The following is a 13162-nucleotide window of genomic DNA, read 5'->3' on the forward strand; positions in this document are numbered from 1 at the left end:
GATGGAAGCGAAACTACAAAAAGAAAAGAAATCCATGACTACTGAATGAAATGGGCCCAATGGCACAAGCTTGTTGGAAGAGTAAGCAGCTGTGACATTCATTCAGTCTGCCGCACATCATTGAGTGAGACAAGCGGCTGGACACATTACTAGGAGGCAGTGGCGCATCTACCTAGGGACAAGGGGTACCCCTTGTCCCCGGGCGCCACTCTTCTGGTCACGTGGGGGGCGCAAAATTGGCCCCCCACGTGACCAGGAAGTCCTCTTGCCTCGTCGTTTTTGCGTGCCTCAACCTATCCGTGTCAGTCGGAAGGGAGGGAGGGGGAGTCCGGGAGGGGGTTGAGGGTGCTTGGAGGCAGCAGGAAGTCCTGCTGCCTCCAAGCGCCATCAACCCCCTCCCGGACTCCGCCTGCATCCCTGCCTCCCCTCCCCAGTCAGAAGGGACTGCAGGCTGCCAGCTGGGAGCCCAGCCGGCAGGGGGAGGGGAGGTGGGCACCCTAGACCTTGCCCATGTCCATGGTGACATGGGCGGGGTCAAGGTCAGTGGGGGTGGAGCCTGGGGCATCATGGGGTGGAGCCGGGGTGGCAGTGGGACAGAGCCTGGGGGGCATCCTGGAGACAATTTGTCTCCGGGCACCATTTACCCATGGTGCGCCTCTGCTAGGAGGCAAACGACGGCACGTGCCCAACAGGTACGCAAGCAGTGCCACGTAGGGGCTTAATGTTTCACGTATGCATTGATGAACGTGTCGGACTACTGCAGGGAGAGTTGTCCGTAGCATTTAAAAAACACATCATCTCTGTTTCTCACACGCATACACAAAAAAGAGTAAATCAGTTCCAGTCTTTTGCATAAAACATTTAACAGATCCCCAAAAGCCAGCTCCTCTCCAGTACTCTAAGGCAAATGCAGTGAAAGCCAGAGTGTTAAACAGGCCTCTGCCGTAACTGTGAAGGCCCTCAGAGAGAGAGAGAGAGGGGTGAAACAGAATCTTGCTTTCGGGAGCAGCTGTATTAATTAGAACCACCAGCAAAAAGTGACTCACGGATTCTTTCAAAGTGTGTGAGGGAACACTGTGTTCTTCACCAACTGAGGGGTTGTAACTGCTGTACTAAATAATATCTCCAGTAAGGACTGAGGTCAGTAGACTGACAGACACACCGACACAAGCGTAATTTATTGACAACAGGGAAAGGGAAGAGCTGTGGTGTGCAGTCCACAGTGTTTCTAGAGTTTGGCTTAACTGCCTGGCTTTCAAGGGTGAGACGGGGAGAAATGTGCGCATTCTAGCTGTTTATGGGGCGTTCCGACCATAAGAGCAACCATATTTGGCAATTCAGTCTTTCACCTCAGGGGTGCCAATGTATCTGTTCAAACATACACTTTAGCATATCCAAGAGAGCTGAGACAAAAGCCACCCAGTTTTCAGTAGTAAAGCAAATACACCTTTCAGGGAACAGCAGATGAGTGGGGGTGAAGTGGTAGGGAAAGGAGCCCTCAAACACACCCGTATTCATACCAAACAGTCTGCTGATCATTATGGGGATCTGGTGATGCCGACGGGTTCTTGGAGGCTCTGCTCGCTTCTTCAGTACTTCCTGACAGAGTTTTATTTTCTGGAGACTGACTCTGGCATTTGGTAACAGAAGTATCACCGGGGCTTATTGCTGGGGAAACGTTTCCCTCAGTGCTGCTGGAGACAACTCTGACAGGAGTCACAGTGGCTACTTCCCCAGATCGTGCTGTCGACTTGGGTTTGATTTTAGAAGTCGCGTGAGGGGAAAGACAGTGCTGCTCTGATCCTGCGTTTGCCTGCTCAAGAGGCCGACAGTTTAGGTCATCATTAGAAGTGGCAGGAGAGCAAGAGATGGAAGGAAACGAGAGTGGCCTCTCGTCTTTTGGAGGTGCCAGTGAGAGGCGCCGAACATCAAGCTGTCGACAGCGTGCATCGACACCCTGCAAGGAACCCCCCAGCTTTGCAGACTGTGGCCTGTCTCTGATAGGGGCCTGAGAGCTGGCCAGTGAAGGGAGTGGCAGAGTATGGCTGTTTAAGTCCTTGCCTGTTCGGCCGTCCGCAGTCCCAGGCTTTGGAAGGCTCTCGTAGTGTCTATATGTCTCTGGACCAGTGGCTTTGAGGAGGTCTGCAGAAGCTAGGCTGAAAGCTCGATTCAGCGATGTGCTCTGCCTGCTCACGGTACTGGGTTGTGGGGGCTGTGCTGTCTGCCTTGTCCCCTTGCTGGGTTGATTTTGAGATGCGTGAGCCAGTTTGTGGGAACCCACTGAGTTGGCCAGAAGCTCAGATTCAGCTGCTCTAGGGCTTGGTTTGACGTAATGCCCTGGTTTAGGGTGCCTTCCGTCTTCATTAACGGCAGGCATCTTTACGGTGGGAGTGACATAGCTCGTTGGCGTTTTGGCAGCTTCCTTTCTCTTGGCCTGAGAGAGCTGATTGCCAATGGGAGGTTCACTTGCTTTTCTGAAATAGTCACTCAGCAAGTCATCTCTGCTCGACGTGTCCTAAGGAGAAACACAAGGTGAATCTAGTGCAAACATTATCTAAATACACCAATTCAGCTTTTTCAAGATAAAATTGAACCTAGCAATTCTCTGCAATCTTACTAGTAAACAGGGAGGATCCTACAGTGAGGAGAAATAAGTGAGGCGACATCGGACACTAGATTTTGGGAGGTGGGAGCCTCTGAAGCTTAGCTAGGCCTGGTCACTATGAAATCATTCATGGAATTCTGGCCAATCTGTATTTGGCGAGATCATGAAAAGAACACATTCTAGCATCACTTGCGCCCAATGGTCTTTAATCTTCTCACATTCAAAATATACCTCAAACCACAGGCTGTAACGTGAGATCCAATAAGCTGCAAGCACCTATCAGAAAAGAATCTGACACTAAAGTCATGTGACAGGAAGAAGAGGAGCCAATTTCTCTCCATCTACCGGTGCTCATGGTCATGCCGCTCTCAGTGTGCTTTTGAATTCTTTGTATGAATATCAGCAAAAGGTCTATCCCAAAGAAGGTAAAAAAAAAGGAGGGGGGGCACAATCCAGAAAACAGAACCTTATGATCCATATCTGGGTCTCTGACCCATGGGTTGAAAACCTCTGAATTAGTCAATCTAATCTCCTAACTCAGAAACCCTCACTTTTCTGCACCGCTGACTCCAAAGTGTATTAACGCCCACTTAGTTCCACTCTTTTTAAAAATTCTTGATCTAATCAATAAGCTGATTTGTGATCAAGCCAGCCTGGAACTCCCAGTGTACAGATTTGTAATCCCATTTGTATGTATTATTGCATAGGCCGAGGCTTAAATTTGCTTACGTTTAGTGGTGATAGCCGGTTGCTCTCTTCCAGGAATTCTTCCAAGGTTACCATCTCACTCCCTGGAGAGGCAGATCGGTGCCTTGCGACCTGTCCGTGGGCATTTTTCTGAGGTCCATCCCTTGAGAACAAGCCACTCCTGTGCTTAGTGTTTGAGACAGCAACAACCAAAGAGTTGGGACTAAACAGTCCATCTCTACACAAACCGGTCACGTCTTTACTCTGCACCAGGTCTTCACTACTGAGGCTCTCTGATCTTCCATGAATACGGTCAAAAGAACCTGCACAAGGTGATTCCAACACACCAAAGTTACCTCCTGGTTTTTTTTTCCCTACGCAAAGTTGTCTTTCGGCTTTTCCAAACACTGGTGGAATCTTTATGCATTTATTTAAAACCAACCACATACAAACATTACACAGAACAGAAAGTGCTATATGCTTTGCCCAGAGAGATTAAGATTTCAAAAATAGCTTTCTGCAAACCGTATGACCAGGGAGGCTGATCTGCTGCATTGCCATGACTCACAGTTAACACTTATGTGCTATAAAAACGAGTACACCAAATTCATCAGAATATCTCACCTTTCAGGTTTAGAGGGGAACTGCTAGTGGATGCATTTTCACTGTTCTCTAAGCTATTCGGCCTGGACGCTGCAGAGAGCAGGGAGGGGAGAGAAGAACATAAAAGAATAGTGAGGCCAATAATACTGATATCAAATCAGAAGGAAGTGAGGTGAATGTTACTAAAATACTTTTTTACGATTCTCAAAAGCGTATCTTTAATTTATTGTCGAAGGCTTTCATGGCCGGATTCAATTGGTTGTTGAGGGTTTTCCGGGCTGTGTGGCCGTGGTCTGGTAGATCTTGTTCCTAATGTTTCGCCTGCATCTGTGCATCTGCACCTGGACACAGTGTGTAACAGACTTCCCTCTGTGATACACCTCTGAAGATGCCAGCCACAGATGCAGGCAAAATATTAGGAACAAGTGGTTGTCGTGGGCTTTCTGGTCTGGTGGATCTTGTTCCTAACGTTTCGCCTGCATCTGTGGCTGGCATCTTCAGAGGCGTATCACAGAGGGAAGTCTGTTACAAAATCTACCAGACTACAGCCACACAGCCCGGAAAACCCACAACAACCATATCTTTCTTTGTTTTTGCTGTCAAATCAAAGCTGACTTATGATGGCCCCATCAGGGTTTTCTAGGCAGACATGTGCAGAGGAGGTTTGCCATTGGTTTCCCTGCTCCTACACATGAAGCCTGCTGGGTGACATTGGACTAGGCACAGTTCTTCAGAAATCTCTCAGCCTCACCTACCTCACAAAGTGCCTGTTGTGAGGAGAGGAAGGGAAAAGGAGTTTGTAAGCCACCGTGATACTCCTTTACAGGAGAGAAAGGTGGGGTATAAATCCAAACTATTCTTCTTTGCTTCTTTTGTGAGGTGATTTTTTTAATCTCCCCAGGTTTTATGAAAGTAAATATCCTGAATGAAAACGAAAGACTGGTTGGAATTTATTTCGTCTCCCTCAGGCACCAGAGGTTCTTAAGTGCTGGCAGAGCAAATGAAAAGGATCCCAGTGCTGAACAGACTCCAGTGCAGAAAAAGTTCACGCCACATGAACAACGATGTCCTAAGCAAGTCCATTCAGAGACCTGGTCAGGTCTATTCAGTGGGGCTTGCCCCATCTTAGAAGGGTCTGTAAAACAGTTAGCAGGCAGCATGAGACACCTTCTTGTGTTTCCTCCTGCATGAACTGTGGTGGGGATAGAAAGGCCAACTTTCTGTGGATTGGTATTCACTTATTAAATTGCAAAGTAGACCTATTTCAGTGATTTGTGATTTTTAGTTATTTCAACACACACACTTCATTCATATGCATGAAGTTCAGATATTGTGTTAAACCACCATTTTAAAAACAAAACAAACTACAGTTAGGGTGACTGTTTTAAATGCAGGCCACTTCCCTGAGAAAGATTAGACAGAATCTATAAAACCAGGCTCTGAAGCCAGTCTTAATTATGCTTTCATGTGATTTAGATGCAGAGTTCTTGGTTTAGTCTTGGCCTGTCATCAGAAAAATGCCCCTCCAGGCAACAGAGAGAGGGAAATGAAACCAGTATTTGTGGATTCAAACTGGGATTTGGGGTAATGGCCTGTGAACTGAATCCTGTGTTCACAAACAAACCACAGTTAACATGAACCGTTTCATGTTGCAAGAAAATAAATGTTAAAACAAAAACAAAAATCAACATCTACTGAACTGTTTCTGGAGCGACGTTCCTGCATGCATGCTGCCACCTGCTGGAGGATTGTTGAGGTACAGATGGTTCCTGGGGTGGGGTAATTTCACTAATTAAAATTTCTGCTCCCCTTAAGAGGACAGTTATGGTGTAGTAATTGGATCAGAGAGCAGAGTAATCCACCAAATGCACATGTCACCTCAACCTCATCTATGAATTCAGAAGTGCTCTTAGGTAAGTGGGCATCTTTTTACTCCCAGATCCACTCTGCAACATGGGTGTAATTTATCTTATTGGGTAGTTTTGAAGATTACTGTGAGGATTCAGCATGCCATACCTGCTTCCTGGATTTATGTCCTGCTTTCCAACTAAAGCAAACCAACTATAAAGCTGCCTTGTGCATATGGCCCCCGCCCATCCCATTTAATGGGCAGCAACTCTCCAAGTTCTCAGAAACAGCTTGTAGCCTTGCTAAATAATCTTTAAAGTGCAGGTGCCACTGACTGAACCTGGGACTTTCTTTACGCATATACCCTCCTTCTCAGACATGGACCCTACCTATAACAACAGTTATTTGGCAAAGTGCGTACTCCCACATGACATTAAAAGTGTGGGGGTCAGTTTTTCTTGGAGTCTTTATCAAAAGCATTGTGGGTGTGCTAAATTAACAAACTTTGTAAATAGTTGGCCAAAATACGAACTTGATGAAAAATGGGAACTTTATTTCTTTTCTGAAGCAGAATTGATTATGTAAAAATAATAACTGGAAGTATTGTCGAAGGCTTTCACGGCCGGAATCACTTGGGTGCTGTGTGGTTTCCGGGGTGTATGGCCGTGTTCTAGCAGCATTCTCTCCTGATGTTTCGCCTGCATTTGTGGCTGGCATCTCTGAAGATCCTCTGAAGATGCCAGCCACAGATGCAGGCGAAACGTCAGGGGAGAATGCTGCTAGAACACGGCCCTACAGCCCAGAAACCACACAGCACCCAAATAACTGGAAGATTACTAATTTGATGATAAATATATAAGAGACTAAGTAAAGATGTTGCAGAATTAGTGGACAGAAGATAGTGAATTTAAGATTTCGTGATCGTTTCTCCGATTACAGTAGAATGTTGTTTTGGGATTTAACGTGTCATGATTATATCAATGAAGTTCTGGGTAGATGTACTCTGTTCTTTTTCTCCCTCTCTTTTTGCTCTGTTTCAGTCTGTTCTGAATTTCCTGTTTCATATGTCAAATATACGGTGAAAATTAATAAAAAACTATTTTTTTTAAAAAAAGCATTGTGGGTGTGACCAAATCTGGAGGACATGCCTAAAACTGAGTTTTTGGGTCACCCCTCTTCAGTCCATCAACAGTGAGAGGTAGGGCCAAAGACAAAAGGAAAAAGTTATGAGAAACTTTTCTGTGTGCAGACTTACTGTGCTGTCTGTTTGAAAACTCAGCCTCTGGGAAGTTTTTACACAGATCCCCATCTGAATTGTAACCTGACAAAAAAAAAAACCAAAAAGGAAAAGCGCAATGGCAGATCGAATTATTCAACATAGTTGAGTAAGAAGCAGTAGACCTGTCTACTAGCTAAGATGGTTAACCACAGAAATGATAGGGGCTAATGCAGGTAAGACTGATGCTGTTTTGCACAACTAAGCATTTAAATAGGATTCACGAGGAAGATTGGATGGGACCCCAGAAGTCTTCCCAAGGTCCACCTCAGGTAGCAACTCTACTATTTCCAAGTCAACACATACCTGTTCAAAGAGGATAGTAGCAAAGGCCAGGAGGACTTATGTGAAACTCTAACATTGAACTAGGAGTAATTCCCAACATATCCACCCAAATAATTTTGTCTCTGTCCCTGAGCACTAACACAGGTGGCCCACCAGAGGGGAGAGGAGTTGGGCCACGCTAGGGTTTCCTACCCCACGTCATGCCTGTTTTCAACACTGAAACATGCCAAGTACTTAGAACCTGCTCTTAAATGCTCCGTCTCATCCAATGCGTATCTGGGATTTGGCCAAACCCTTGAAAGGCTTTTGCCAATCTAGAAGCCAAACCATGTGTTACATGGACTTCTTTTCCTTCTTCCATGCAATTGGTCTACTCAGCTGCACAGGACAACCAATGATCCAGCCAAGCTGCAGCCATCTCCCCCCATCAGAGAATTCAGATTTCATGCCCTTTGATTAAGAACAGCTCATCCAAAATGGAAGGTTTGATCTTACTGAAGTAGAAGTACAGATGTGCAGACAGATGGGGTGGGACACATACCTTTGGGTCTGCTTTGTTGTCTAGAGGTAGGAGTTGAAGTAGCCAAGAAGTTGGTTGAAGTGGAGTGAGTCCTGGAACTTGGCTCCACATAGCAGTGTTTAAGAACATTTCCAGTGTAGTCGCTACTGCCTCCACAATGGGAAATTCTTTTCTGCTTTGAATCCACTAATGTCAAGCAGGGGAAAAGGAGACACAAAATAATGCACAAGAGCACAAAACAGGTAACTAGTCATCCCATAAATGCAGCAAGCAGGCACAAAACAACAGGCACAAGAGAGACACTAAGTAAACTCCATCAACAAAGCCATCAGAGATCACACATTTGCATCCAGTTCTGCAAACAGATGCCAGCTTACTAAAGAATTGATGAGAAAAAGGAGGAACATTTATACACATTATGAAAAAGGGGAGCCGAATGCAAATGCAGAATGTGTGTAGGTTCTCTACAGCTGCGATTTCATGCGCTTACTTGGGAGTAAGCCCTCTTGAACGCCAAGGGACTTCTGTAAACAAACATACTGCCAAGTAAACATGTATGGCATTTTAACAACTTGATGCTATTTCCTTGAGTTAAAGCAGGAGGAATGGTGCATGCCTGATGACAATAGAAGAGGCTTGGAATCTGTGATGGCTTATATAGCATGTTGTTCCTGCAAGAGATCATGTTTCTCATGGAGTATTTCTTCTTCCAGCACAAAGTGTTTTTTCAGGGTGGTATTCAGTGAGACTGGGAATTCCACGTACAAGTTAAATTGCCTCTTGTACCAATTCCACAATTTATTTATTGCAGGAACAAGCTACAATCCAAATAAAAGAAAAGTCTGCAATGCCTTAAGGCACTCATTTAAAAACAACAGTGTACAAAATCCAACACATTCAAAACTAGCTCAGATGGGAAGCAAGCGGTTGTTTTCCAATTGTTTTCCACAGCGGTTCTATGTCAACAAAGGCACTGAATTCCTGGAAATAAACAACACAAGTAACAAATGGTTGGCACAGACGACAGAAAAAGTTGTTAGCACCGAAGGCGGAGATTAGTTGAAGTGCGTTATAGAGAGTTAGTGAAAAGTGTCATGAAGCTTATGTTGTTTTCCCTGAATTTCTGCAATGTGTAACGTACAGTGGAATGGCCAAGGGCGCATGCTGCCATAATGTGGCCAGCAAACACAATGCTTAGCAGATCCCACCTTTCAGGGGCTAACATAATTATCCATCCTATCAATTATGGGATCCAGCAAGCCAAGGCCAGCTGAGGCCAAGACAACAGGTTAGAGAACAACATTTTCTGTTAGTCCAAAAGGAAAAAAAAGACCCACCATTTCCATGCTGGTGGAACAAGCGAATTATGCATAGGGACGCTCTAATTACAGCTGAGGATTCGTACAGGGCAAGCAGACCCAAAGGGAGGCTGCAATTCGAAGGATCCTTTCCTGGGATTAAACCCCATGGAATGAACTATGGGACTTGCTGCAAAGTAAACCTGCTTCAGAGTGCTCCCAGAGGTTCCTAGCTAGGCTCCAATATGTTAAAGAATGTGGGACACATGCATATGTCATGCAGACACTGCAGGTTTGCAAAGCCCAGCTGCTTATAATAATAATTACAGTTACAACTAATATAGGGAAAATCTGCTTAGCAACTACCCCAAACTTAGCACAAATAAGGCGCATGATGGGAATCCATGACAATGGTGTTTGTTCATTACAGCTGTACTGTACACTTTAATAAAAGCTCACCTAACTTCTTCTCTTTTTTTAAAAGCAAGATCAGGTTAGGGTATCTGGAGCCTTACAGTGGGATGGACCCAAATCACGAGGAGCCTTCATACTCAAGACCAGGAGAGCCCCTCTGGATCCAACCCAATGTCAGTCTCTTTGCAAGCCATGGTGGAGATCGCTCCATTTCCACGTGTATATTGCACAGTAGCAGAGAACAGACAAACAGCATATATGGCAATGGATAGAGTGAGCGGGGGGCATTGCAAAAGCTCTGTAAGATATAAGGAGCCTATAATGTTGATGAGGCAAATTTTATAAAGGAGGATGCACTGTTGGCAACAAAGCAACAATAGCAGGTCATTTCCACATCTGGACAGGACATGAGGCACATCTGTGATAGCCAAACATCACTGAATCAAACAGCAAGTTCACTTACTTAAGATGTGTGCCATCATCAATGGCACTGTAAGCATATGGGCACTGTATGTCATGGGTCTCTTTAAAAAGTGTACTGCACTGAAGAAAAGGTCCAGATTGTACAGTAAAGGTTTCTTCGTCTTATTGGGGAAACAAAAAAAAACATTGTCCATGTCAACTTGATCTGGTCATGGCTTTAATTTGTGCCGGGGACTGTTGAACAGATAGGATGATGTGAGTGTTTAAAGGAGTCGTTTAAAAAGTAATCAGAAATGTATTGAAAATAAATGATAACAGGTGTTAGAAAACTCCCATGTCCGAGAAAGAAAGTGGCTCGTTAGGAGAAGATGGACTGTCAGAAGACGACCAGAACCGGAAGCGATTAGAGAGAGACGAATGAGTCGATGGAGACTTAGGAGACTTGTCTTTGGGCTTGCTTGTGCTTCTCAAAAAGGGAATCTTTTTGCGTTGAGCAGCTAAATGTTATCACCCAGAGATCCCAAAAAGAAGAAGGGGGGAAAAAAGATCAGGAATAACTAAAATATATTTCAAACAACTTAGAAACCTGCTAAACATGAAAAACAGGACTGAATCATTTCCACAGCAACAACTTTTGAGGAGTAGCGGCAACACAGTCTCTGTTGCCTATGTACCCTGTAACTTCATATACAAAACAGTCATACCTTTGTCATTTCCTTTATTCTCTTTTACAAAACAGCACTACTTCAATTGGAAGCCAAACCTGCATTTCTTGTCAAGGTACTTGTTATTCATTATACACATGGGATGAAAGCAATATTAGATGGAATTCCCAGACATACAGGCCTTTATGCACAATATCCCAAGTTATGTGTTTGTGGTGCCCCCCAAGCAGTGGGGCTGCCTCCTTCCCTTGTTCCCCCACAGGGTCTTCCAGTCTCCCCTGGGGCCTCAGAAGGGAGGTCTCAATGGCTGCTTCTCCCTCACAATCCACATAGTTCCCTGGCTCTAGGAACTGATTAGCTTCTTCCTCCTCGGCCCTTGTCCTGCCCTTGCCTCTTATAAAGGTCACACTGCTTCCTGCATCCCGCCCTGCCAATCAGGGCCTTGGGGTGGGGAGCAAGCCTGCCCTTCCTTGGTCCCATGGCTCTCTGTCCCTGCCAATCTCTGATTGCCCCACCCCGCCCCCTCCTAGACCTTTCCCTGGCTCCACCCGCCCTCTTATCTCTAGACACCACGGCCGGGCCTGCTTGCATTGCCACTTCCCTGCTGGCCTCCCGGGCCCTCCTGCAGCCACCTGGCTCTTGTCTGCAGCACTTTCTTTTTATATACATTAGGCAGAGTGCTCATTAACTGAAACTAAAAATACTTAAATCAGTGCTTTTCAAACAAGCTTCTTAAGCGGTTCTCAAAACTACAACAGTGAGATAAAATATTTCAGAAATACATGTAAATAAAAATGGGACAATGAAGTATTTCAGCTGTACATGGGAACAGGATGTCAGGATAACACACATGGGACAAGAAAAAGTATCTAGGCCTACTAGTGACTGCACTGTCTGCCTTAATGAACAACGTCCGTGTTGTCCACTGGCATCAAAAGAATCATTCGATGGCAATGGCATTTGGTACAGATTTGGCATCTGTTCTGATGTTTGGCCTCAAAAGGACATGATCAATAAGTGACATTCTAGTACATACAGACACTCAGCACACTGCACCTATTGGTTGTAGTGCTCAAAGACCCCACAGGCGTTTTGGTGTTTGCAGGTTAGCCATTGTAACCAAGTAATTTACACACCCTTTATGGGATTTTTCTAGCTGAAGCATCCCAGCAATTGCAATACGAAAACATCAATATATTTAATTTCATGCATCTACATAGGAAAAACCTCCAGATCCATCAAGTTAAGGATCCGTGAGCACAGGTCCTAGATCAAAAACCTCGCTATGGATGTGCCTGTGGTGGAACATTTCATTAGACGTGGTCATCCAGAAAACGATCTTCGATTCCTAGTACTTTGGACTTTAAAATCTAATCATTATGACTCTCTTGATACTCAACATATATTGGCACAGCAGGAAGTCAAATTTAACTTTAACTTCAAATCTATCTTCCCTGCCCCAGGACTCAAGGCTTGCAAAGACTTTACTTGCTTTCTGTAGTTCAAATGGTGCACTATATCTTTAATTTTACTTCAAACCACTGTTACTTGCCTGTCACATTTGGTAGTTTAAATTACATGTGGGGAGGGGGGACATGGTCCTCCTTGGACGCCTTTTGTGATATTAGACATTCCTGGAGAAAACTGCTTCTAATGCGAGGCTTTTGGTCACTGGGCAAAGGGCTTTTTGCTTCAGGGTAAGATGCAGCGATTGATTTCTTAACAGCAACATTTCTTGCAATACTGATAAAAATGTAAGTCTTCATGTTGACCCCAAATATTATAGAAATGAAAAACTGATCCAGGACTTGCCACAGGAGTTGACCTACCCCTCAGAAGGTTGTTATATGAAATCCTTTATATGAAATCTCTACACTGAGGAAGAACTCACAGGATTTGAAACAGCTGTGATTACCAAAGAACTGTCTGATAGCCTGTTCTTGTGTATATTTGAGATTGTTTTCATGTATTCCTGAAACATGCTGGCGCAAGGCCATGCCAATCCCTTGACCCCTTTGGCCCCGCCCCCGATGGGTCTCTGAGTCATATGTGTGTGGTACAATAACTGTGTAAAAAAAATGTACAGCATACAATTCTTTGCATATATATAAAAGGAAGGAGTGACCTCTGGATAAGAAGATTCTTTATTATACTGACAGAAGTCACACAAAGTTTAGTAATATAAACTTTTGAGTAACGGAATTTAGCACGCATGTACTATATTTAGCCTCAACGCGGCCTTATTTCTATTATTATTCATCCATATTGCCATTTAGTCATTCCAGTGCCTCTGAAGATGCCTGCCTTAGATGCAGGAAAAATGTTAGGAGCGAAAACTACGAGACTATGGCCACACAGCCTGAAAAACCCACAACAGCCAATAGCTACTCTACTTTGCATGGAGCAGCCGAGTTTGTTAGATGTACAAGAATCCTGGTTTGCAAGCCCTGCTTCTTAAAGGGACATTGCTGAAGGCACTCCTTCCAGAGCATCTCCAAATTCTAGAAATTGCCCTTCTCCTTCTGTCAGTCACAGAAA

At 44.7% G+C, this 13162-nt stretch overlaps 1 protein-coding gene across 2 annotated transcripts in view; it reads right to left on the bottom strand.

Annotated features, from left to right (window-relative positions):
- Positions 1-508: 508 nt before the first annotated feature.
- The window catches only part of CCDC88C (coiled-coil domain containing 88C), a 153825-nt gene continuing 141171 nt past the window's right edge, over positions 509-13162 (bottom strand). For both annotated transcript variants that reach the window (XM_048485200.1, XM_048485201.1), the window contains 5 exons: positions 7846-8010; positions 6999-7064; positions 3917-3985; positions 3335-3615; positions 509-2515 (listed from right to left, as the gene is read on the bottom strand). In XM_048485200.1, coding sequence (XP_048341157.1) covers positions 1499-2515; positions 3335-3615; positions 3917-3985; positions 6999-7064; positions 7846-8010 — 1598 coding nt within the window. In that variant the 3' untranslated portion in view covers positions 509-1498. The remainder of the gene's footprint in view (positions 2516-3334; positions 3616-3916; positions 3986-6998; positions 7065-7845; positions 8011-13162) is intronic.

This window comes from Sphaerodactylus townsendi, linkage group LG02 (assembly GCF_021028975.2).
Source record: "Sphaerodactylus townsendi isolate TG3544 linkage group LG02, MPM_Stown_v2.3, whole genome shotgun sequence".
Taxonomy (NCBI): domain Eukaryota; kingdom Metazoa; phylum Chordata; class Lepidosauria; order Squamata; family Sphaerodactylidae; genus Sphaerodactylus; species Sphaerodactylus townsendi.